The 26,720-nt window shown below is 39.1% G+C and overlaps 2 protein-coding genes across 2 annotated transcripts in view; one reads left to right on the forward strand and one right to left on the reverse strand.

Annotated features, from left to right (window-relative positions):
- Positions 1 to 8,359, forward strand: part of chrm2a (cholinergic receptor, muscarinic 2a) — a 63,462-nt gene extending 55,103 nt beyond the window's left edge. Inside the window, exon 3 of the mRNA XM_041977433.1 lies at positions 6,804 to 8,359. Coding sequence (XP_041833367.1) covers positions 6,845 to 8,359 — 1,515 coding nt within the window. The 5' untranslated portion in view covers positions 6,804 to 6,844. The remainder of the gene's footprint in view (positions 1 to 6,803) is intronic.
- Positions 8,360 to 18,912: 10,553 nt separating this feature from the next.
- Positions 18,913 to 26,720, reverse strand: part of ptn (pleiotrophin) — a 60,171-nt gene continuing 52,363 nt past the window's right edge. Inside the window, exon 5 of the mRNA XM_041977434.1 lies at positions 18,913 to 19,818. Within this exon, the coding sequence (XP_041833368.1) occupies positions 19,763 to 19,818 (56 nt within the window). The 3' untranslated portion in view covers positions 18,913 to 19,762. The remainder of the gene's footprint in view (positions 19,819 to 26,720) is intronic.

Consider the following 26,720-nt stretch of genomic DNA (forward strand, 5'->3'; position numbering starts at 1 on the left):
GTTGTTGAGCTTGTGCTTACTACTCCCAATGACAAGGCAAGTGTCCTAGGGGTGGATCAAGATAGAGTTAGCTTGAACTCTTTTCCAGCTTTAGTTTGCAACAGAAATCAGCAAATATCCCAAGTTGCAATTGCATGCAACTCAGCACATCACAAACTTCTTCTTTAAGTTAACAGGCAAAGGTCTGAGTCATTCAGAAATCAATGATGTTATCATGTGAGCCCTCTGGTTTTTAGAGAAAGCAAAGCAGCTCTGTTTTCATCCAATCGTTAAGAGGAACAGGGTTCACAAACTGGAGATGGAACTTTTCGTTCGGTTTGAGGCAACACAGAATCTAAAATAAACCTCGATCCCCGGATCCAGACCCTGATCGATCAATATCAAAAGTTAATCACATCTATGATGATCCACATCCCACCTCTGGTAAAATTTTAACGTAAATTGAGCTGTTTGGGTAAATCCACTGAGAAAGCATTACAACAGAAAAAAGCAGAAAGTGAAAGAAAATCAGTCTAACCAGAGTGGTCTTCGTCTCTGAACACACGATTCCCACTTCTATTACTCTTAACCACCAGTCATCTCTGCTTTTATGAGACTTTGTAATTAACTTTTGGAATCATTTTACAGACTGATATCCTGCACACCAGAGAATAAATGGGTGTTGATAGAGCAGGAATATAACAGCTGAGATTTAACCACTCATGAGAAGTGTCGTTGTCTGCTTGGGCCCTTTGGAACATCTTAGAAATACAAGTAGATGGAAGCATTTTGCTGGAATTTCCTGGTTTCAGTGGTGATAAATTTCCTCATGATTCATGTTTTTTTTTTAATGGAAATCAAACGTAGAACAATTCCTCAGTATAAATACATTTTGGAATGATTTTCAGACAACTTTGTCCATTAAAGTGCACAATCCGATGATAAATGCTAGCTTGTGTTCTGCACCTTGTATGAATACGGATTGGAGATGATATACATAAAACTGGATGGAAGTAGACAAAATGATGTCCTCCAGATGGAAATCAGGCTTGTCTTTTAAGTCAGATTACCTCTCTTCAAGATGACAGAAGTCTCTTATTCTGATCTGGTACTTTCATGAGGTGGTATCTCCCTGAATCTCCTCCCAGGCTGACATACTGGAGGGTTTTTGTTGAGTTTACTGGAGGAATGACATTTTGTTTCTGGGTAGGAATCAATCTAAGATGACACAAGAGCATCTCAATTTTGTAGCAAGTTTAAAGGCACATCTGGTTCAACATGATCCTACACCCAGTAAATGACTAAAATCATTTGCAGTTCAAATATTTAAACAAAATCTCTACAAACGTCTCTCAATATGTAGGACTCACCGTCTGATACTTCTTAAGACAAAGAAGAAAGCTTGAGGAAATTAATACACATTTTTAGTCATGCTTCAGCTTAAGATTTAGATTGTTCAGCCGTGTTTTGTCAGAATACAAAGATGCACCGTTGGTTTGATGCATAGACTGTCTGAGCTTTGATGGTTATCAGAACAGCTTTCATTTCCTGCTGAGCAGTTTTCCAAATATTACTGCACATTTCAGCGTCTCTGTTTACATCCGGTCTTTGTCTGAATGACAACCCTGATGGAGAGCAGTTTATACACACTGAGGATAAAATGAACCAATATTTTCCTAAGCTGGGACTTAACCTCACAAGACAATCCAAAAATACTCCAATGATTGTCATGGTGAAAGGAAATATTTACATACTGTATTTACCTATAATGCACATTCATTTGCTAGAAATCTGAGATCTGTGCTTGTATTTTTCTTTTTTGGATCCCTGACAAGCTGGGGCAGATCATCTGTATTTTTTATTTATTTATTTATTTTTTTGCATCAATGAAATACTGGAACAACCACTTAAAAGGATGTGCAACCCCCGTGGAGCAGCTATACTGCAGCAATGACTGGTTTTGCAGTCCACTCATGCTTCTATTCCAACAGCAAGTAAATGAAGACCCTGTGCACTCCCATGCAGAGGGCCAGTGATGAAAATGCACGTAATCATTGACAGCAGGAAGCCAGTGTTCTAGGTTTTACCTGCGATCGGTGCTCATAGATGGACAGGGGCTCTGAATCTGGACTCTAGGATGCAGTCACATGCATCAGTTTAAGTTCAACTCCACAGCTGCCACATTGGGAACAGTTTCCTGTGTCTGTGCTTCAAGCCACATTTGTAGTTCGACATTAGATGTCACATAAAACCAGTGACCTGTCTGGCTATTTAGTTTCAGTTAAAAAGGCAAGAAATTATTGTAATCCAGCCAAACATGTAGCAGCTGTCTCTTATTTTGCCACTATCATGTGGTCATGTGACCATCCTGGAGTCCACCACAAATGACAGAGTAAAGACAGAAGTTGAGGGAAAAATAGTGAGGTTGGCCTTCTTTGTTTCCCAGAGGGCATAAGCAATTTTCAGCTCTAGTGAGCCAACTCCAGGAATACCTAACAGTGAACAGAACAGTACTCAAGCTCATTTATTCACATCCTCCCATGGCAGCCACTGACTTGTCACCATTTTTTTATTCCAGACAAAAAGGGCAAATTTAGGATTACTGAAATCAACCAACTCAACTTCAGTGGGTTTTGCAGGAAATAGTTTGAGAGGATATTCAAGATAAAATTCTAATAAACTGTGTGTATAATTTTAAATGTAATCCATTAGGAACATGATCAGATGAATGAGGAAAAAGGCTGAACATTCATCTCTCTTGGAATAATGATTGTGCTCTGTCAGATGCAAAAGCCACCGACTGCAGTTGTGCTGAGAGCTGCAGGTACGCTTTGTGATTGATGTGCTGCTGCTGCTCTCACCAGGTGATGACAATTGCACTGCTGCTCAGCAGGTGTCAGTACTACTGTTTTGTACCAGTCAAACCTAAAGTGAAGATGCTTTTCTTCTTTTTCTTCTGATCAGAATGGAAACTTTCAGCTGAGATTAAATGAAGTGGCTTTGCGTGGAATCAGGAGATTCTACTGCACAATGTTCATATCAACATGACTAAGTGTGTAAAGGGAAGGTTTGAACCAAGTCTGGACTCCCTGCAGACCTTTTTTGCTGGGAAATCAATGGCTGTTCACGTTGAGCTTAAAAGGATTTGAGCATCCTTAGTCGACACTATGCGGGGCAGCTTTTGCTGAGTTGTGGTAGAGATTTCAGGTGTGGGACAAGGCTTATGGCAGCTGGAGGTGGACGAAGAGCAGCTAAGGGAGTAAACTGCCTCCACTGTGCTATGACCATCCAGACTGATCCACTTTACTTCACTAATCCACACAGCTCAAGTGATCCACAAGTGTGTCCCATTTGTATTGTTAGTGTTTTTGAATGTAAATCATTGGACTTAAACATCTCACGGGATTAGGCTAGCTTAGCTCCATGCCTAATGCAATGATTAGGGATTTCTGGCACAGCAGATAAGTGAATGTTCACTAGTTACTCAGCTGTCAGGCTCAGTAGTTAAAGACATCATGTCAAAATGGCAGTCTTGGTGAAAACAGCTGTCACACATAGCATGATCAACTTTGGCTTCAATAAGTTTTCAGGCTGATTTTTATCATGATGGAGGTTTTCACACGCAGTTTGCCTGTAGGATCACTATCAGGGTCACTTGTAAACTCCTTTGTTTACATGGTAATGGCAGACACAGCCAAAATTGTGCTGGCACAGATGTTATCAACAGGATTTTTCATCTTTGCATATAAATATGCAGTTAGTAGCTGCATATGATGAAGTATGAAGGTGTTACAGTGTATTATTGAGAACATTCAGCCATTTTTTGACTCCTTGGAAGTAGTTGTTTTTAGCTCATATGACTTTAGAGCCAGAGGCTAGGTCGAGTTTAGTTAAGCTCATGACAGTGTTTGGATTGTGTAGTGTGAGTTTTGAGGGTAGGAGGCTAAAACAGTGTGGACATGCCCTAAATATTAACAAATCTTCTGGAATCAGGTTCTGATATTGCAAAAACAAAGTGGTAAAACCTTTGAAGGAATGCTAAATCTATTTAGAAAGCTGAATCACCTAAGGTACCAGAACAATAACAAGCTTATCACTGGTGAAGAATCAGGTTTTTAAAGAAATAAATCAACCTCTCCCAAGCTTTTCCTTATGTTTCCTAAACAAGAGAGCTGTTTCCCCCTCTCGTCTTTCTTTTCTTTAAAGGGACATTGAGTAACATTTTCTGTTGTTTGCTGCCCGAAATCAATGTCTGCATGTATACATGTGTTATCATTGGTGTATTAGGACCTCTGCTAATGATCTGACAAATTATTTTAAGCAAAGAATTTCAGATTTGTTCATACATATGACGGATAAGCCGGTAGGGCACCACCATGACGGTCTGCCATCTTAAAACTACTACAGCCGCTGGCAAGGGACAAATAGCACCAACTACGTGTTTTACCTGCAAGCCAGCGCACAGTGATTGAGACGCGGGAGGAAAAGATAAACAAGAAAAGCTTACGACCACAAGTTGGAAAATCTGTTAAATTATTATTCACAAAAATGCAGGACCATGCACAAGCAGCTCAAGAAGGAGAAAGATTTTAAAAGGGATGCTGAAGTTTCCAGCTTTCTCCTCGATAAGTAAGCCAACAGTGCCGCCTAAATGAGCCCAAAGCCTAAAGCTAACTTTTTTCATTTGGTTTGTTAGACATTGTTGCTCGTTACCATGGTTACCATGGACAGCATAGCAGTAGTTTCTGCTAAAATACATCTGCCTCAGTCCCTGTGAATACCGGCTTTCAGTCGTGGTAAAACTGGTCTAAAAGTCAGTGGGGAGTCTCTATGAGCTGGCTTTACTGGGGAAAAAACCAGTGACGAGGCCAGTTTTCCCATCAAGATCCGTTCCCCCTGTGAGAACCATTCTTCCTTCTAAACACAGAGGAACCATATCAGACAGTGAATTTCTGTCTACCAGATGTTTCCCCCCTGACCAGTTGTGATCCAGAGGACACTTCTTCACCTGAGTATGTTAAGTTTGAAATACAGTAACTGTGTTATTGGTTAATACGTCTGTATTTGTTTCATGGTGGTCACACATGTATACTGGTATTGGGAATATATTTTACTAACTTAAAGCTTCGATCAGCTCATAGAAATAATTCTAGTAAAAAAAAAAAAGCATCTGTCAGCCTAGCATCTGAAAGTGGCGCTGAAATGGAGACTCATTAGACCAGCAGACCAGTCCTTGGTACCAGTGCTGACTGGACTTCCTGTTGTCTTTCTATCATCTCCAACCAGTCTGCCCATTCTCCTCTGACTTCTGACATCAACCAGACATTCTGGTCCAGACAACTGTTGCTCTGGATATTTTTTCATCTTCAGACCACTTTCTGGAAAACCCTTGGAGATGGTTGTGAGTGAAAATCCAAGTAAATACTCAGACCAACAACCATGCCATGTTCAAAGTCTCTTAAATTCCCTTTCCTCTTTATTCTGATGCTCAGTTTGAACTTCAGCAAGTCATTTTCACCATGCCTACATGAATAAATGCATTGAGTTACTACCATGTGATTGGCTGGTTAGATATTTGTGTTAGGAAATTGAACAGCTGAACCTGATGATATTAACACAGTAAACACGGTTAGGTTGAGGTGAGGTTTGAGTGGCCTGATATTACGTGGAAAACATACATTTTCTCTCTTTTCTGAATCAATCACACATGCCTCTATCATCTTTGGTGGTTTTAAGATGTTAAGTCTTTTTCCAGTTCTGTGAGTAGAAAAATTACAGAGGAACAAGAGAAAGGACAATGCTTTTGGTTCCTTCATCGGAGTCAAATGTGAGGCCATTTGTAAAAAACTAGGTCATACAGCAGGACAATGATCACCAGCCCAGCAGCAAATCTATAAAAGAATGGCTGAAAAAGAAAAGAATCAATGTGCTGCAATGCTTCAGTCAAAAGTCCAGTTCAGCTTGATTTAAATGCAGTGGGACCCTAGGAGAGTTGTGCTTAACCAAATACCTGCAAACCTTAATGACCCAAAGGAGTTTATTGAACAATGGGTGAAAAATCTTCAGCAACAGAGTAAAAAACAGAGAACATCATACAGAAAAAGATTTCTGCTGAAGCTGCTAGCTACTGAATAATGAAATGCTTCTAGTTCATTCTTGTTCAGTAAATAATGAGACAGTAACATATAAACTGAGGTTGTTTTTCTATTTTACCTGATCTTTAGACCTTACCTATAATTCATATGATTTTTTAATCATCCTCAGATACAGAAACTAAAACCTTAGAACTCAAAGAACCTCATTTCTGTTTCACATAACTATATTTCATTTCTAGCAACTTGGTATTTTTTCACTCCATAACAGAACAGGTGTCTAATAGTGAGGTGTTATTTATGCTCTGATTATGAAAAATGTATGTGCCAGAAATCTGTGCCTCTAATTACTTAGCTACAGTAATTAGTGTACATGCCAAAAATGCTCCTGTTATTTGATAAATTAGATGAGCTGAAAGCAGGATCAAAACAAAAAAGCGTGTGATGCTAATACTGATGGTTTGATGAAGCATCCAGTATATCTATTTTGGTTATCTCTATCTGGATTATAATTATATTTTGCACATACACCATTATGTGTTAATGTTTGCATGTTGAACTGTATCTGCTTTGAATGGCTGAAACTGACATGGTTTTCCACACAGGAGGGCTAACAGCATAGTTCTGCTGTTTATGCCATCCAAAATTCTTTAGATGACTAAAATGCTGAAGCTGTCACAGTCATCTTTTGCACCTTATTAAAAATATCTCTTCTCTTTTGTTCTCTTGTAGGTTCCATCTGAGTAGGAGGTGGCAACAAAAGACCAAATGCCATGGATGCACTTAATTTCACATACTGGAATGCCTCTGAAGGCAATGAGACAGAAGTTGTGGAAGAAAGTGAAAGCGCCTACAAGACTGTGGAGGTGGTGTTCATCGTGTTGGTGGCTGGTTCCCTCAGTTTGGTCACAGTTATTGGCAATATCCTGGTCATGCTTTCCATCAAAGTTAATAGGAACCTTCAAACTGTCAACAATTATTTTTTATTCAGCCTTGCATGTGCTGACCTAATTATTGGACTATGCTCTATGAACTTGTACACAGTTTACATAGTAATCGGCTACTGGCCACTGGGGCCGGTGGTGTGTGACTTGTGGTTAGCCTTGGACTATGTAGTCAGCAATGCATCTGTCATGAATCTTCTCATCATCAGTTTTGACAGATACTTCTGTGTCACTAAGCCCCTCAGCTACCCTGTAAAAAGGACCACCAAAATGGCGGGGATGATGATTGCTGCTGCCTGGGTCCTTTCATTTATCCTCTGGGCACCAGCTATTCTATTCTGGCAGTTCATTGTTGGTGGGCGGACAGTGCCTGAAAAGGAGTGCTATATCCAGTTCTTTTCCAATGCTGCTGTGACTTTTGGTACAGCCATTGCCGCCTTTTACCTGCCTGTCATCATTATGATCCAGCTATACTGGCAGATCTCCAGAGCGAGTAAGAGCCGTGTGAAGAAGGATAACCGCAAGCCATCAGGAGCCAACCCAGAAGCTCTGTCGTCCGGCCAGAGGAGAAATAGCACACCCAAACCCAACAACAACAATGTACCGGGGGAGGACGCAGGACATTCCCAGAACCAGAGCGCTGATGATGGAGCCTGCCAGCATGATGGGAAACTGCAGAATGGCAAAGGACCTTCCTCCACCACCGCTGATGGGGAAACCGAAGGTGAAGATCTGACCAGGGAGAACTGCGCTGCAGGAGAGGCAGCAGAGGAGAAAGAGAGCTCCAATGACTCAACATCTGGCAGTGTGGCTGCTTCCAATCAGAAGGATGAGGAACCAGCACCGTCCACAGCCAACTCCAGTGCTGAGACAAGTCAAATCCCACGTCAGCGAGCCAAGGCAGGGGGCTCCAAACTGACCTGCATCAAGATCAAGACTAAGTCACCAAAAGGTGACTACTACACACCATCAAATGCCACAGTTGAAATTGTCCCGACCTCAGAGCGGCAAAACCATGTAGCAAGGAAGATCGTGAAGATGACTAAACAACCTCCAAATAAGAAAAAGAAAGGAGCACCATCACGGGAGAAGAAAGTTACCCGCACCATAATGGCCATCCTGGTAGCTTTCGTAGCCACCTGGACTCCATATAATGTAATGGTGCTTATTAACACCTTTTGCTCCAGCTGTATCCCCAACACAGTATGGACTATTGGTTACTGGCTGTGTTACATCAATAGCACCATCAACCCAGCCTGCTACGCCCTGTGCAATGTCACTTTTAAAAAGACATTCAAACATCTTCTCCTCTGCCAGTACAAAAATATTAGGTCAGCCAGATAAGTACAGTTGGCACTGAAGTATGAGTCGCCTGTTTGGATGTTTGTATGTCAATGTGTGTGTGTGTGTGTGTGTGTGCGTGCGTGTGTGTGTGTGTGGAAGTGTGAGTTATCCATGCATAGATGTTTGTGTTTGCAAAAGAGGTTTGTGAGATTGAAAAAGTGCATTTTAAAATGACTTTTCATCAATTTATCATTAGTTTTCCAATTTCCCTCAATATCCAGTTGTAGCACTTTATAGTATTTCAGCTGAAACCAGTTGCATCGAGATGCGTTGTGCAGAGTTGACACAGGTGCAGATAAAAAAAAAAGGTTGTGAAAATTCAATTACTGGGAGTTGCATCTTAAAAAATAAGGTTATGTAAAAAAGCAAACAGGGAGAGATACTGAGCTGATAAAAAAAAAGAACAAAGATAAAAAATAGAGGAATGTCTGTGCAGTACGGAAAACATAAGAAAACTTCAAAATGGGAAAATAGGGCTGCCTGAATTTACAAACCTTCCAAGTTTGAAGTTCAGTGATGATACTTGTAGATAAATGTACATATTGATGTATACTCTATTTGTGTGTGCACATGTGGGTGTGCACTGGTTCTACGTTTGCATGCATACCCACTTGTGCCCATCTGCTTGCCTTTTCCATGAGTGATCATCATCATCTTGACACTTACAACCAGCAAGACATGGAAAAAGCTGCTGAGCTTTGAGCAGACATGGTCACATCAGGACTGGTAGCTGTCCCATCCAACAGAGCCCCTGTGAAAATGAAGTGTCACAGTTACACAACAGACACATAAATGTCCTAAAACTACCTTTCAAATTCAGAACTTGAATGGTTGGACTGAAAAATGTAAAAATATCAAACTGAAATATGTCTTCAAGTATTTCCCATAACTCCAGTACTGGAGTGTTTGAGCTTACAGAATGGACCCTTTACATAATTTATGCATACGTCACTCACACATGCGCAAAACTGCTTCCGAAGTGCAGAAAACGCAGCTGAACTCAACTCAACTCAACTTTATTTGTAAAGCCCTTTAAAACAACCGCAGCTGAAACAAAGTGCTGTACATAAATGCACAAAGCAACACATAAAAATACAAGAATCGACAGGGAAATAAATAATATGATGAAATATAATAAAAAAAAAATTGTTCATTGTTTTTAAAACAGTTTAAAAACAATAAACAATTTTAAAAGAATAAACAAATTAAAAACAAACTAAACAAATGAAGTGAAGTAGCTTATGTGTTCATCTTTACAGAGGAAATTAAAGCCATGTCGAACAGTTGTTGCGTATTTAACTGTTTAAATCGTGAAGGCGAGAAGGCAGGAAGAAGTTTTCACCAGTTACCCGTGAAGAAACACCAGCAAGGAGTCTGCATTTGTGCAATCGGTTGAGCCTCTGGAAGGTGATGCCCAGGTTTGCAGTGCTCACGTTAGCTCTGCTTGTCAGTCTGATGACACCAAAGACGTTGACTATTGTCCGTCTGTGGACATGAACAGAGAGTTAACAGACAGCAGTCCAAGTAGGAGGCAGCACGAGTCCAACACAATGAAACTGTGAAGGTCTGCACCGGCTCCCATCATGTTTACTGCATTTCAGTGAAGTCAGACCATCTTATGCAATAACTCTATTGCTGAATGAATTAGCAACCATTAGCTATGTTTACATGGACAAACAGGTCACCTATCCATTGAAATCCACCTGATCAAAGATTGCAGCTGGCATGTTTACATGGACATGAGCTAAAGTGACCCAATCAGTTGTGTTGTTACATGACGTAAAGATTTAATATAATTGTAATGTGAGATTAATGTCATTTACTGTCAGAAATATCAATGAAGGACCTCTTGTATCCACTTGTAGATGGCCGATGCTAGTTCTGTCCCTCTGCTTCACAGCATCTTGATTTTCTTCACCAGCAAGGTGAGAAGAGTTGTTTTAGACGGTTTCTTAAACTGATCAGAGAAACTTTAGTCAATTTCTTCTTATTTATTCAGCATCTTCTGATCCGCCACTTTATGGGACACTTTACCCCAGTTTTAAAGACTGATACATGCTGATGGGGTAAGAAACTGCATGCAGACGTAGTTATGTGCAGGTATGCATGATGTATGCATAAGTTATGAAAATCTCCCATTGAGAGATGACAATGAACCACATGTTTTTTTGGATTCTTACAATCAATTCCACATTTTAATGCAATCCAATAATATGTGGAGAATTTCTGAAGGGGTTACATTGCAAAAATGTGTTTACATGAAGGATGTTAGCCGGGTTTTCATTCACTAGTGAAAGCACAGCAACCTTTTAAACAGCCTTATAAAAGAAATGTGAATTAGACTTTTACTGGTTTGCAGCAAATAATCTAGTCTGCATAGTGTCAGAGGGTGTCAGCAGAGGCTATGTCCAGATTATCACTTTAAGTACACGAAGTAGTTGCTTCCACATTAAAGTCACCTTTCATCGATTTTTACCATATTCAGTCACTTTTTATTTAACTTTTTTAGATGTGGAGTATTTTCCTGATGAAAGTGGTCCCTTAAACTTTCTTCAACCAATTCTACCAAATTCCCCAAACGCTTTGAGAACCCAACTGTACAGTTCCCGGGTTTCCTTTGTCATTTATGATTTGCATCTATTCTATTTTACTTTTCTACAGTCTGCTAAAGGACTGTTCCTGACTGGACTGACATGACTGGACCACTATCATCATGAAAACATTTTCATTACACCTGGAGAATTTTAATAGCCTATAATTTCTATAGCATCATCCATTTAGGTCTTTTTTTATGACATTCTCATATGTTTAGTTGCAATAGGCACACAACTAAATTCTCATAATATTTGCATAACTTCAAGCTGTACGTTGTCTGAACATTTTAACACGCAAAACATTGCTTACTATCAGCTCATTTTCTCTGACAAACATGTGAAGAAATAGATTTTTCTGATATGCACAACTTCCACCCTCTGTACATCCACATGCCATGTTCTGACTTACTGTACCGTAGTTGAACTCGTAGGACTGGAGATGAATGCAAGCATTGTAAAGGTTAAAGAAAAACAAAATCTCCCCTACATGGACAAACTGTTTTGCATCAGTTTCACAGATTAAACAATAATGTTGTGAACCCTGTAAAAAGCACAAACATCACACAAGTTTAGGAAATCTTAATTTCTCTGACCAAACTTGTTCCAGAGATGAAAATATGCTGAACTACAAAGCTTCACGTGGGCCAATCAAATTAATCCATATTTCCATAACCTGAGGTGGGAAACTCAAATCCTTTTTTTGGAACATGATCATCCAACTTAGATGAGAAGATATTTAAAAACAGTTTGAACAATGTGATGAAAGCATAAAGCTGAGGAAATGTTTGGGAGGACATGATCCAGCTACCAGCGCCTTTCTGAACATGCTCAGTCTCATTTGCTTTTTCTCGTATCCAGTCCAGAAGCAATTTTTCTCAAAACCCCCATAAAACCCATCTGTCGTTGTCACATTTAGCATTTTTTTTTTTTTTTTTTTTGTTTGTTTGTTTGTTTGTTTTTCATTGAAAGGAATTGACTGAATGCAACCTGTCATGTTGCATCACAGAGAATAACCAAACAGATGCAGCTGTAGGAGCAAAAAAAAGACCAAACAGCAGCTGAGAAGAAGGAAAAAAACATGGCATGAGATTGTTCAGTCACACTCTTTCATCTGCCACCACATCCCTCATTGCTTCAGTTTTTCTGCTGAGAGGATGAATGGTGTTTATTTTCATGGCCTTTATTAAGAAGTTTAGGTTTGATGTCACGACGTTCGCTGGTGGAACGTGTGGTGGGGGCTCAGAGCTGTCCTGTATTTGCTGCTGTTGCATCTGTGTGTGAGGACAAGCGGGAAACTTTATTTAATTCTGCTGATTAGTGACTGATGTCATTGTGTGCAGTACTGAACTGATGTGTGTGTGTGTGTGTGTGTGTGAGGTGTGTGTTGGTATACATGCGTGTTAGTGTGCTCCAAGAGAGGAGTTTACTTCTGATCACAGGTCACAACCTCGTGATTTAAAAAGGGCTATTTTTTATGTCTGTACGTGGTTGTTGCCACTCATCGTTGTTTGAGCTCACAGTGACTTTGACTCTAAAATCATCTTTGTTAAACTGAAAGTTGAAGGTAGTTTTTTGTAGTATTTATTTTGATGGAAGAAGAAATGAGGAATTATCAGTTTAGTGAGAGGCATGTTCTGTGCATTCATGCATTTCATCCATCATTTCAGCCTATTAGACTATTCTTAGTTACCATAATGTGTGCTCACTGGTTGGAGTGATGAATATGCAGGAGCATTTGCCATTAGGAGGTTGCCACAGTGGCTGGTAGGGGGGCTTTGCAAAGATTTACGCCTGCGCCGAATAGCTCCTCAAGGCTGTCGGCTTTAAAGAGAGATCTGGGACAGATCCTATAATGAAAACTCACCATGAGGCTGATCAGATTACAGGCCGACGTGGAACACCTACATTTGAGATTAAAGACTGCCCATTACACGCTCAGCTTGTGCTTGCATGCAACATATTCATGCCCTACTTATTTCCATGTTCTTATCTTGGTATCGTCTATATTTCCTACAAGGTTATGAGTGTTATATAAATGCCACACTTAACGTTTCTTCTCATTAGCGTTTTCTTCATCTCCGGCTCTAAATATTACCTTCCGTCATGCTAAATTTAATTGTGTAGCTCACATTTCTGCAGAACTACAGAAGACATTTGTTCTGCAAGGATTGCAATACAAATTTTATTTGGAGTGTTTCTCTAATAATATTCTCAAGTTTGATAAAAATTACTCAAGTTATATGATTAGATGGAGCTTTGCAAAAGCAAAACATACTTTTTGCTTCTGCAGGAAAAGGTATCATTTTGAGGTTGTTTTAAAAGCAGTGGTTCCCAACTTGGGGTCTCCCACTTTCCCTGGGGGGGGTGCCAAAGATCACAGGAAAAGCAAGTTTTTACTTCAAAGAGCTTGTCAGCGTTAGATTTGCATATGTCCAAAATTATAATCTGTTTACTGGCTTTTCAAAAGTCTGAGTCAAGCTGAAGCACACTGCATGTTTTGAAACATGCTGCAGGGAGATACATGTGTGTGCTTTAGTCAGTTACAGAAAACGGGATTTTTTAAAGGTGCATCTCAAAACTTTTTTTAAACAGCTGAGACCAACAAGCATATGTAGCACCCTGGTGCATCATGTGGAGCAGAGATGCGCTTTGTGCACAAACTGGACTACAGCGTTGGACAAAGTGGAGCCACAACAAAGTCTGCAGCAGAAAAGTGGCAACGCACAGGTCTTTATGCACAAACTTACTCTGCACCGATTTTCACACTTCACACATGAATATCTTTTGCGAAGCAATCAGGTCTGGTATCTTAACATTTCCAGCCACAAGGATGTGAAATACCTCAGCGGTGATGATGAACTCATCTTTAAATTCATTCAGTGTCAAAGAAATATTTCCTGGAGAACATATACAAAAAGTTTGGGACCTTTAAAAGACACGCCAGCACACGTAGACTTGCTGAGCGTGCAGTTCCAGACTATTCTCCTTCAGCACCCTTCCATCAAAAAGCCTCTAACAGCCTGTCGCAAACATTACAAGCTCAAGGTGGCCATCAGTTTTTCATGAAAGGAACAGTGTGACTTGCAAATTTCTTTTAATAGGGATGCCAATAAAGTCTTTGTAGAATGTTTGTTTGCTGTGTATATACATGTGCATGTGTATTAGCGTGTGCACACAGGTTGGGCTGCAGGAAGTGGGGACAAGATGGGAGTTTCAAGAAAAAAAACATTGGGAACCACTGGTTTAAATCACAAAAAAACACATGATGGATGTTTGCAAGATGCTAGATTGTATAAAGATGACAGAGTATAAGTCGGGAATTCAGCATCAATCACAGGAGACTTTACTCGTCTTCAGTGAAAATGTAGTCGCAGTATCCATGTTACAAAAAACAAACTTGTCTATTATTGAGAAATTGTTTTTAATTTCAAGTTTAAATAAAAATGCTTGTCACATATTCTGCAGAGGGATGGTAGGAAGACGTCTTTCCTTCTGGAACATTCAAATGCAAGTCTTTATTAGTTAAAGCTGCTTACACTGTGATCAAAAAGCGTGAAATAAAAGTAAGAATGTCATATTTATAATTTGATTATTTGGTCCTATAACTTGATGAGTGTGAAAATGAACTAGTAATCAGAGACCACCGGTTATCTATCCAGGAAGGACATCAAGCAGCTAAACATTACAAGTTAAACTGAGACTTATATTCTTAGACTTTATTCTTTGTTAAAAGATGGAAAAGTTTGGCACAACGTGGCGTGAGCGTAACTTCAAACCTGCAGATTGATCCCTCTTTTTTGTCTTTAAACAATTTAAACAGAGTTACAGTCAGTTGAAGGCAGTGCAAATAAAGAATAGTAGAATTTATTTTTCATTATTTCTAATAGGAACCTCTTGTTACATTAAAATTGTTCATTCTAATTTAAATCTGCTTCCTAACTTTAATGTAGGTGTAGACCTGATGCCATTGGCTAGTTAACTTATAATACAATATACAAATAAAAAAAAAAAAAAAAAAAAAAAAACTTGATTTATTCATTGATATCCTAAAAATATTATTAATATTAATTGTTTATTAAAATACTGATTACTCTTTATAGTAAAATATTAGCTGAATAATACCAGTTTTGTTGCATGTAAAGACAAAAAGTGATGACATTTGTTTTGGTTGATTGTTTCTCATCTTTGACACCAGATGTTATATTACGCGTTGACAGAAAGCCTGATTAGTTACCTTTACAACAAGGTACAAAAAAAAGGGAAAGTGCACATTACTCTACATCAGACATGCAGTCAAAACCATGTGCAAATAAAACTTCACAGTACAATTCATCCTAAAAACAAAATAACAAAAACTAATTAAAAGATTCTATAATTCAAATTAAGTCATAAGTATCATGCTCCCGTGGAATGAACAACACAGGTAAACATGTGGGTCGTGCCCCCAAAAAATTTACTCCCACAGTAAGAAAGAAAAAAACAAACATACTGGTACAGCACAGCCGAGCTGATCATACAAGTCTTTAGCTGGTTTAAGGGCTGGACTCCAGCAGGTCATTTCATCATCTAAACTAGCAAATCCGGGAGGAACTCTGTGATGATCCTGGCTCTGTACGGGAGAGCGGTGGCATCCTGGAGGATGGAGTTATGTCCCAGATCCTGGAGAGACTCCGGAATCTCACACTGATACGTCAATCAGGTACCAGCCAAACATCAGTGACTGACACATCAGTGACACCTGACACACCTGCTGAAGCGAATGTCTAGAGGAGAATATAGAAATATAGCAGAACTTTTGGGGGACACTACCCACATGTGTTCCACAGAAGCATGATCTTTACAAGTTGTTGTAACATTGACTAATCAAGAATGTAGATGAAGTGTACAAACGGGTTTTCCATCTGCATTAGAATTATTAAGGTGTTTAATATAAAACTGTAAAGAAAAGTAAAGGAGAAGTCTATGTTCATGTATGTAGTTTTGTACCTTCCTTCCATTACGGCTTTCATCCAGAAGTCAGCCATCCATCCGAGTTCTGCATTAAAGTATCTGTCACATTGATAAGATGAGCATTTTCCATCTGACATGTGTCACACATCTCAGTAAAAGCTTTCCAAAACATCTCATTAATCTTTGCTAAGCTGTTGTTTGAGTGATACCAGCAGGACAGTAAGTGGCTCTCAGCTCAAGCCGTGGTCTGTAGGTCTCATTTGAAGCAGCTGCTTGGGTGTTTGATGGAAGGTGTTGGCAGTCTATCACCTCTTACAACAAGATGAGGGCAAGATGCATCCAAAACACCAAGGTGCTGACTGTAGCACCTAAGTTCTCATGAATTATTTTGCCCACTTTGTGGACAGGATGACAGCAAAAAAACAACTTTGGTCTGGAAGTGAACTGGGAAAAGGCCCGCTTGTGACAGAATGAGAGTGTTATGCCGTGACAGTGAAAGAGTCCAGCTGTCACGCATGCAGGGGAGAGAGCCATCTGAATGCCCCAAGGTGTGCTTTGTACATATGAAACAGATGAGCTTGCATTTGTCATCCTTGGAGGAATGGGGGAAGAATGACGTCTGTTTAAGACAAAATCCAAAGCTGAGAGATCACTCGGCGAGTGGACCATGTTTGGACAAGTCACTGCATTTCTGGGCAGGTCAGCCAAGGGTTTGGCTGCAGGAATTTTAGTGTTCCAGATGAAACGCGGCTCCTGTTGTAAACACATGATTATACAGCACTGTTTCCATCCTGCTTCTTTGATCATGGCTCATTCTCAAGACGTGTCTTCCTTTGTGGTTATATCGTCATATTCTTTACATTTTATGAGTCCAATTGAAATAAATGTCATACACAGTCTGGTGTTTGCTTGTCTAATACAACTAAAATAAACATTGTGTTCTCATCTTATCGTAACGTGCCGTCAGAGCTAGCTGGGCTCCTCTTCATACGGCTTATGTCAAAGGGCTACGCTCCTTTTACGGAGTACATGACATGTACGGTTTATCTTGGATGACTTCAAATTTAAGGTTTCTCTGGATTCACTCTCAGAGGTGTCGCTGAGGATAATCTCAACAACTTTGTGCAGCAACACAGACGGGAAAACATAGTTTCCCCATGCAGGGAGAGTCTTTATGGAGATGAGAAGCATTGATCACCGGATTGTACGGAGGAATTGAAGTGCCTTATTCACAGTGACATAAAGAAATTGCTGTTATATCCTGAAAACCCTGTTGTGGTTTTAGTGTGTCTGTGATGAGAATTGTAGATTGTGTGCATTAAAGAGCATCTTATCCAGTCTTCCTGAATCCTTTCCCAGCTCTGAGCTCCCATGGCATTGTAATGGAGGCTGCCTGATTGCAGAAAAAAGCCTGAAGTTTAGACTGAACAATCTAAAATAATAGAATTTAACATATTTACTCGCATCTTGGACTTACAGTGGGCTGTTAGCCAATATCAGTGTTTGTGTTGGGAAAATGTGGTGCAAACTATGTGTGTTATCATGCTCAGATAAGTGCTGTCATTCACGTCTGTGTGTCAGTATGCAGTTTGCTGTGTTATTTTCCAGAAAAAAGAAAAGACAAAAAAAAAAATAAATAAATAATTAGCATGAAACTTTGGACAAAATATCAAAGTGTTCATCAGGGAAAATATGCAGAGTGTAATTCCCTGTTTCTCTGTCATCTCTAATTCCTCCTTAATCAGTTGTTCAATAGTAAGAAGCTTCCAAAGACTCACTTAGACACAGCTTTCTGTGCTACTGGAATAAATGTAGATACATTATATTTACATTATATTGTACAATTTTTATCACATTTTTGTAAATCTGCGTCTTTTATCATTGTACAGAGCACAAATGTAGTATTTGAAATTAGAATATGATCAATGTACAGCCAGAGCTTAATCCCTTTTAGTTTGAAGCTTGTTTAAGTCTATGAAAATATGAGTATAATGAATTATGAAAGTTTTAAGAGAATATTAACCTGAAGGTGGAAGGCGAATCTGGAGTTCATGAGTTGCAGAGAAATGATTTCTACCTTGAAAAATGAGGCTGGATTGTAACTTTTTCACACTGTAACAGAGTTCCAGGGGATTTGAGGAATGACTTCGGCAGCCAGAAACAGACAGAGAGGGAAAGAAAAACCCAGGAGGAGAAAAAAAAGAAGAAGTTTCAATGTGGCCCAAAAGCCCAGAGGCAAAGGCGTTCATTTTGATTTCACCTGTAAATTTATGAGGTCTGACACTCACCCTGGGAAGAAGCTGGTTCACCCACTGGACCTGCGATATAACTTTTCTTTTCTTTTTTGGAAGGTGGCAATTTCACCAGCTTGGAGAAAAAGAGTGTTTTTCTTTTCTTCTTTTTTGTCAGTTAATGTATTGAGACATTGGCCCAATTTGAAATTCAAAGGGCACAAACACATGGATTTAACCCAAAAACCAGTCAATGAATAATATGAATAATGTGACAAAAATAAAAAAAATAAATAAATAAAAAAAAAAAAAAATCTGTGGCCTGCTGCAAGTGTTAAATTTACATTCAGGTGTTTATTTTCCACGTATGTAGATGTTCATTGTGTATTGACTCACTGTGGCTTGTGGCTTTTCTTGCAAAAGGAAAAATAAATCCAACAGTATATTGTTTGCATTGTATATATCTATATGACAGTAAATTATATGTAACTCAAAAGCAGTACATTTGAAATGTACACACACATTTAATAGCTATCTGAATGTTCCCCCACTTATTCTCCCTCCACCCACTATAATACTCCCTGTACAGTAACAATGGTATTAATTTCCATTTTGATGCGTTCTTGAATTATTTTATAAAAGTATTTTGGGTTCTGGACAATGGATCTGAGTGTTATTATTACCACCGGCCACCTATGACATTGTAATATCTACTGCATTAAGTGGTTGCATTGTACCATTTCCTTTCTGAATGAAGTCCAAATAAAAATATATGAAATGTATTCGAAATTGTTTTTTATTTAGTTGACTTGATTGACAGGAGGCGAGCAATTGCTTTTGGTATCTTTTCTAACTTTTATTTATTTTTTCTTATATATTTGCAAATGTACCTGGAAGCGAAGGGAATGTTAACTCCAAACAGTGACTACAAGGATACATTCAGGCTGGAAAGAAACAGTATGTGTGTATAAATTGAGGTACAACAGAGCAGCAAAAGCAATCAGACCAAAAACTAGGACAGTTTGCACAAATGTACAGCAGTTATTTCATGCAAGACCCAGACAACTCTATAGCTAATATTGATTCTTGTTGGAAATGTACAGTTTTCAAATGCAATGCTTATGAATTTACTTTTGTTTTCTTTTTGCTTTTTTTTTTATTTGTTTTTTTTGTTTGTTTTTTTTTTGTTTGTTTTTTTTTCTCTAATGAATTAAATGAAAATGTTTAAAGCTCCACTTTTAACAAACTGCTTCATTAAGACAGAGCATGGACCAATGAATTCTCCAAATGAGAGTTAGGGTATACAACCATAAAACAAATCCTAGGCAATTTGCTCTTAAGGAAAAAAACACAGAAATAACATCATTAGTAAACAGATCTTCTCATTATCCTTCCCTACCACCGTGTATTATTTCTCCTACAGCAACATACAAATTGTTTCTTATCAGGTGCTAGAAATATGAAAAAATAAAAAAAATAAAAACACATTGTTTCTAAAAGTCATGTTTCCGCTGGTTTTGTCAAAGCCTCTACTGTCAAGCTACAGCACATATAAAGAGGAACCATGTTGAAAAAGGGCAGTGGGCGTCTTCCCATCTTCTTCCTTCCCTGCCGGCCTGACAGCCTCACTAGTCCATTTGGGTGCGCTCTCGCTTCTTCCCTTCCTTCTTTTGCTTCTTAGCGTCTGCAAGAAAAGACAAAGAGCGACTTTACCAACAGCTTTCCTGCTTGATGCGACAAACTCAAACAAATTCCATCGTCTCTGTGAAGAGAACTGACAAAACATTTACTGTAGGTAATGTTCGCCATTCACTCTAGTTTGGTGATTCTGCTGCAGCTGTTTATGGTTTGGACATGTCGTCCACACAGCATGGACTCTCTCCACCATCCTTGAATGTATTCATCAAGTTTCAATCCAGTACAAGTGGTAAAGTAACCAGAGGCTGTATTAGTGGCGGCTGTGTGGTACCTTATAGACACACAGGTGCTATCAGCATCTGGCTGATATTAGAGAGTTTGACACATTCAAAATATTTAAAATGAAACTCAAATGTTGGCTAAAGAGGAACCAGACACGTAACCAGCAATGACTAGTCTCTCAATTATGTCTCGAATATGACAGAATTTCCCGTTGGAGCTGGACGTTGTGTTACAAGTTCATCTTTCCAACTGCGCTGTTATGTTGCCTGGCAACCGATTCAAGTTTTATGTAAGCTCGCATTGACATGTCAACATCTCATGTAGCCTATTCTTTATTTTTGGGAAAATTTATCTTATAATGGAGCCTGACTACTCAAGCATCAACTGACAGAAACAAATCTCCAAGACACTGACGTGAGTAAAGTCACTTTGATTCTGGCTAAACTGGTGTGAAAGCAGACCAGTTTGCCAGAAAGCCCCGAGGTTCTGAGACTCGAGAACAGAGCCAGAACCACAAGCATGTCTGTGTCAAAAAAACACTAGCACAGAAATTTCCACTCCCTCCAAAATATAAAAAATACATTTCACACACATTAATGAAATTTACCTCTCTAATGTACGGTGGCCGGGATGTGCAAAACAATATTACACTGCATCTACTGCAACACTTTTCCTTTGTCATGATGCACATTTACATCACAATAACCAGATACATATATATATATATATACATACATACATACATACAGACAGACAGACAGACAGACAGACAGATAGATAGATAGATAGATAGATAGATAGATAGATAGATAGATAGATAGATAGATAGATAGATAGATAGATAGATAGATAGATAGATAGATAGATAGATAGATAGATAGATAGATAGATAGATAGATAGATAGATAATTTTAAAAAAACAATAAATAATAATGATGATAATAATAACAATAACAATAATAATAATAACTAGTGTAGCCCCCCCTCTTCTTCTTGTGCTGTTTTATAACCGATGGTTTGCATCTGAGCATGCTCCACAGCCTCTTCTCAGTTTTCAGAGTTATTCTGCTGTATTTTGCAGCGCTGCAGCGCCTCCTACAGGCCTGGCATTGATACTACAACATTTTCCCTGGAATTGTGTGGATGCACAACTTTCTGGAAAAAGAGTGTAATTACCATGTGATTTTTAACCAGCCTGAATACCTGAGCTCATGTGGATATTTATTTAGTGACTTGGTGTATATCCTATTAAAAACCACTTAATCAGCTACAAGGAACATTGGATCGACACCTGGCTGCCGTGACAGAAGCCGTGCTGCATCGCCTCCCTTTCTGCTTCATGACCTCCCTGCTCTGGTAAACAGTAACAGGGAACAACCTGCGGTTTGGCCAGCAAGCGTCTGGCTGTTTGACTGTTTGTTGGCCAGTCAGTCCGCTGGGTTGTTTGTGTGTGTACTGTATCTGCTTTGTTCATCTCTGTCTCTTAGTTAAATTGTCTGTTTTCTTTCTTACCTTTTTTTACGGTTTCTTAGAGTTTGTGTGGGCAGTTCTAGCAAAATTCACTTCTGAAAGATTCATTTGTGGCAAAATGTGGAGACTTCGTCCCAAACGGATGCTCTGAGAGAAATTAGCACAGGTGTGGGGAAATACGTAAATATTTAAATAAAGACAGCAGAAGTTTTTCTTTGCGGTTCTTGAAGATGTTTTACATCACATCCGAAAGGCTTCTTCACTTCTACCTGGCTAATGGGAAAATTTGGAATAATAGCCAGTGAATATTGTCATCCCAAATGTGTCAGAGTGTCATAGAGAAACTCAGAAAGATCTTCTCTTGCCTCCGATCCGGATGAGAAGCTTGACGCAGTGACCCTACCAGCATCAGCTACGACAGCCCTACCGTAGCAGACGCCTTGCAAGCAGAAATCTAGCTTAAGCCTGACTAATGCACACCCACTTTTGTTCAATCCATGGATGATCTAACACATGCTTCTCCAGCAATTACTACAATTTTCAGATCTTACACCAAATGTCCTGTTAGCTACACAGTTTTTTTTTTTTTTTTGTTGTCGTTTTCCTTTTGACATAAATGAAACAATTAATAAACAATTCATCCCTTTCAGAGGTGTATATAGTGGCGGTCAAATAAATTAAACACATCTAATCCTATATTCCAAGAAAGGAGATTCATACAAAAACATTAAGGGGCCAATAGGCAGAAATTCATGTTTTGGGGCAGCTGTACGTTCATGTGAATCACTTCCTCCTCCTTCTTCTCAGAGCCCACAGCCCTTCCTCCCTTTTATAGAGACAGCCCTATAAAACGGCTACAGCCAGCAAGTAATGGCAGCTCATATTTTTGTGGAGAGTGAAACCATTACCTCCAACATTACCTCAAAAAACACAATGGTCATTGGCAAAGAAGTTGTCAAGAAAGAAACATGACGTTATAAGTTACTTCCACATGTTCCACAAAATGATGATATTTTGCTCAGTGTGTTTGTACGTTCTTTTGCAGATGAAGAGCGTGGGGATGGGAGGAAGAGGAAGAGGAAGGTGTGGCTCATGACATACTTTGTTTTGGTCTACATGCAGTGTACAACAGCAAACTGTGCGGAGAAATGATTTCACTCTTTGCCCCTTTAAGATGCATCTCAATACACAAAAACTTAAATGCTAAATGAAAATAAAGAGACTGTCATCAAATCCACTAATAACGTGCTGGCGAGCAGGACTGGGCTGGGACAAGGTATGCTTTAAAAATGACACTTCAACCTTTTAATATTCTCGATGTGCACTACGAGGGAATGTTGGAAATCTTTTCCTGCCAACTTCCTGGAGGGAGAAAAGTCTTGCTTGCGAAGTGCTTTCACCCTGCAAATAAGGAAATTGCTTCTCCTGCCATGTGATTGCTTGTTTTCATTTGTCTCAGTGTTTTCTCTCTTTTTCTCTCTCAGTTGTTTTGTGTCACCATATTCTGCTTCCTGGAGAGAAAATTGGTGGAAAAGGTTTTACTCTCACACTGTTCTCATTGCTCCATATCAGATAGTATGCTGGAGTACTTTCTGATTTGCATGTCACTGTTTCTCATTGCCCCTGAGTCAGGCTGGTAATCAAGCTGTTGCTGCTTTCTCCAGTTCAATTCTGTCCTAAGAAAAACACATTGGCAGCATTTGAGCTGTGCAAAGATATGAACCATCCCTTATTTCATTATATTTTGTTTCCAAGGAGCCAGGCTTGAGTGTAATCTTCTGAAGTGTTCTTAACAGTTCCACAGGCTTTCTGAAGGTCTTTCAAAGTTTATCTGCAGACATTTCTTCATCTGCATTTAGAAAAGGTGTCAATGACAACACAGTTTGACACACATAGAAATAATATTTTTGCATTATGATTCCCAAAAGCTGCACAGCAGATAATGATTATCTGAAAATTATGTCCTTAAAGTTTGAAAAATACAGCACAGATATTACACAAGATGCACTCCTCATCACAAAAGGCTGTTTTTATGGAAGGGAAACAGCTAGAAAAGACTGAGGTGTGCCAAATAAAATAAGAACCGGACTGGAAATCAATAGCGACAGGTCTCACTGGAAGCTGAATCCCATGCAGAGCACAGATCTCAGCATAACTGAAACGATGTGGGAACATCTTGATAGAGAACAGAACCAAAAGCAGCCAAAGCCCAAAACAAAGCTTCGGAAAGTTCTTTAATAATCTAAGTGCCATTAAAATAGTAGCTACGGCACACAGATGCCACAGAGCAGAAACTGTCTAACCACAATCTTAAATTCAGCCTGTTGTGATTCTACGGAAGAATGACCTGAAGGCTTCAGACAAATCAAAGGGTTTATTAAACAAAAGAGTGGTGTTGGCAAAGAGAAAATACAAGCAACCGCTGTGGCGTCTATACTGCAGGAGGAGTAGTCGTAGTTATTGGACTGAACAAAGATGCTGCAGCTGCAGGTTATAAGCTGAAAGTCTGATGAGGAGATGAGGGACAGGTGTGTTAGGAGCAGCTGCAGGAAGAGAGAAAGAAGCCGAGTGAGACAAGGAAGCATGGGTGAAGCCAGGAAGGCAGGGCACAGCCAGACTTTATGATCTTGTATTATACTTTGCAAGAGCAGAATGTGTAAGATTCAACACTGAAACAAAGCAAGACTAGGTTTGATTTTTTTTTTTTACTCAATACGCGACTTGTTTTAAGATATTTTTCATTTGTCTAAAGTTTAGATATTTTTTCTTCTTTCAGGAACTCTTAGCAAGGGGATTGTCTTGCTGTATGGACCGATAATTTCACTTCATTATATTCTGAATCTAAACACATATTTTAACACATATTAACCTCCTGACTACCAGTAGTATAAATTTGTCCTCTGTGGAGGACATTTGTAAACCTGAATATCTCCATCCCCCTGCATGCTATTAAACCCACTCATTTTGTTCTCTAAAAAGGACATCCAGGGCTTTTGAATGGTACCACATTTATAGGGGTGGGGCTTTGGGAACATCCTGTTTTTCTTCAAGGAAAATGGCGTTCATTACCACAATCACTTTTCATAAGAAGAGGAAAAGTAAGTGCGTAACTTCTTTTTGTGCAAATGTAGTCCTGAAGTATTATTGTAATATTTCTTTATGATATCTCTTGAGAACACATTAAACCATTTTCTAAATGAATATAACAACGTTTTACCACAACAGTTAAGAGTTTGAGAATTGTCTTCTGTAGTGGACATTTGTAGCTATTTCCTGAATTTTGTTCTGTATTTTTCAATTAAGAAGAACGAGTTTCATTGTCAGAGTTTTCTCATTAACCTTCAAACAGTCGGGGGAATAAAAAAAAAATATTAATTAAACAATTTTTTTTCTGGTAGTCAGGAGGTTAAGATGGCTCATTTTTGCAGTGCAGCATCAGGAGAATGAGGCAACTAAATCTGCTTGGCTGCACCAACAACGGCCAGGTCAAGGCAACAGTGGTGGCTTGCAGAAAGAGAAAGAGTCCACAGCACCAGCTGCTCGAGCCTCAGACTGAGTCCTGTCGCTTTACACATTCGCTTTGACACACATTTAGTTGTACCTCAACGCTCTGTGGCGTAGCTGCTTTGTGAATCTCTCTTTCCATCTTGCTAGTTAGCTGAGCTGCTGTCTGTCAATCATTTCTGCTTGTGCATCCTGACCCGCCCATTGATGTTATTATCTTTCTATCCAATTAAACATTTTTCATCCATATTTTTATTTTAAAAATCCCTACAGTGGCAGTTTTACTGAATATTTAGTGACAGCAGCCTCTGCAGCTTTCTTACCGACTGAATTTAGGCCTGTGAGCTGACCTCAGGGACACATATCACTCCAAGATGAACTCATACAGCTATTTATACTGTATATTTTCTTTTTTCATGACCATATCCAATGCTGTATATAACAAAGCAGGATGTAATAGTCTTTAGAACAAGGGGAACTCCTGTTGTTTGACCATTAACACAAACCGGAACCTAGCAGACACGAAAATTACTTTCCCAACATGTAGCATTGGTGGTCCACAGCTCCACATTTCCTCCCTCTGAATAGCGGTTAGTACCTGCCTGTGGCATCAAAGGATACCAAGAGTGACGTGTATTGCCCTTGCAGCACCTGTCCCACCAATTTCCTCCTCTTCCTCATCATAATTTATTAAAGACTGTGTTATGGTCGACTCTCGGATGTTTAAGGAGGTTTATGGTGTTGCTACAACACCTCTGTCTTCCCACACATCACCGTTGTTGTTCAGCTCCACACGTGATGCCACGGCCTGAGTGAGAGATGCACTGCGCCCCCACTGGGTCATTTCACACATGACTATGGCAGGCGGAAGAAAAAGTAGTTCCTGCCAACTGGGTATAATTTAGAGAACATTCTGATATTAAAGTTACTTTCCACTGTATTCCACTTCCTGGTAGACTTCATTTTTACCCCAAATCACGAAACTATTAATATTCTAACATGAAAATCTATTCTAGAACATAAAAGACTGGTATCGGTAGTATCGATATTTTGGTATCAATCCTCACATCACTATCATGTATGCAGTTTTTCACTTTGCATCCACGAAACTGATGTTTGCAGAATAACTTCTATTTTTCTTTCAAAATTCGTCTTTTCTTTCCTAAAAAGTTTTTCTTTTTACAAATCTTTTTTTTAAAACCACGCACATCGTTTTCTACTCATTCACAAACTTGAATTTCTCAGTTTTTTTGTTTTTTGTTTGTTTTGTTTTTTTTGTTTTTTTTGGCAGAGTGACAAAACTTGATTTACAAAATACAAACATATATTTACAAGTATCTTCTGTATGGCTTTATATAGAGTCCATGTGGTCTATTAAATTCTGCTTTGAATGTGTGAGGGAACCATAAAGCTTCCAAATCTGTAGAAACACTTGTTTAACCCTTTGTTTCTTTCTGTCTTGAACCACACTGAACTGTACTGCATGTACCCTTTATCACTTAAGGAACATAACTGTACTTGTCAGACCCAGAATTAAGGTACACTTAGTGACTCTGAGGTTTACTTATGAGTCCTAGTGAGTACATTAGTCCACACTTACCTTTGGGGAGCAGAAAACCTTTTTCTGACAGTGTAGTCATACATAATTATATTAGGACCATCTTAGATGCCCTCAGGATACATTTGAAAGAC

The sequence above is a fragment of the Melanotaenia boesemani genome, chromosome 23 (assembly GCF_017639745.1).
Source record: "Melanotaenia boesemani isolate fMelBoe1 chromosome 23, fMelBoe1.pri, whole genome shotgun sequence".
NCBI classification, from domain to species: Eukaryota; Metazoa; Chordata; class Actinopteri; order Atheriniformes; family Melanotaeniidae; genus Melanotaenia; species Melanotaenia boesemani.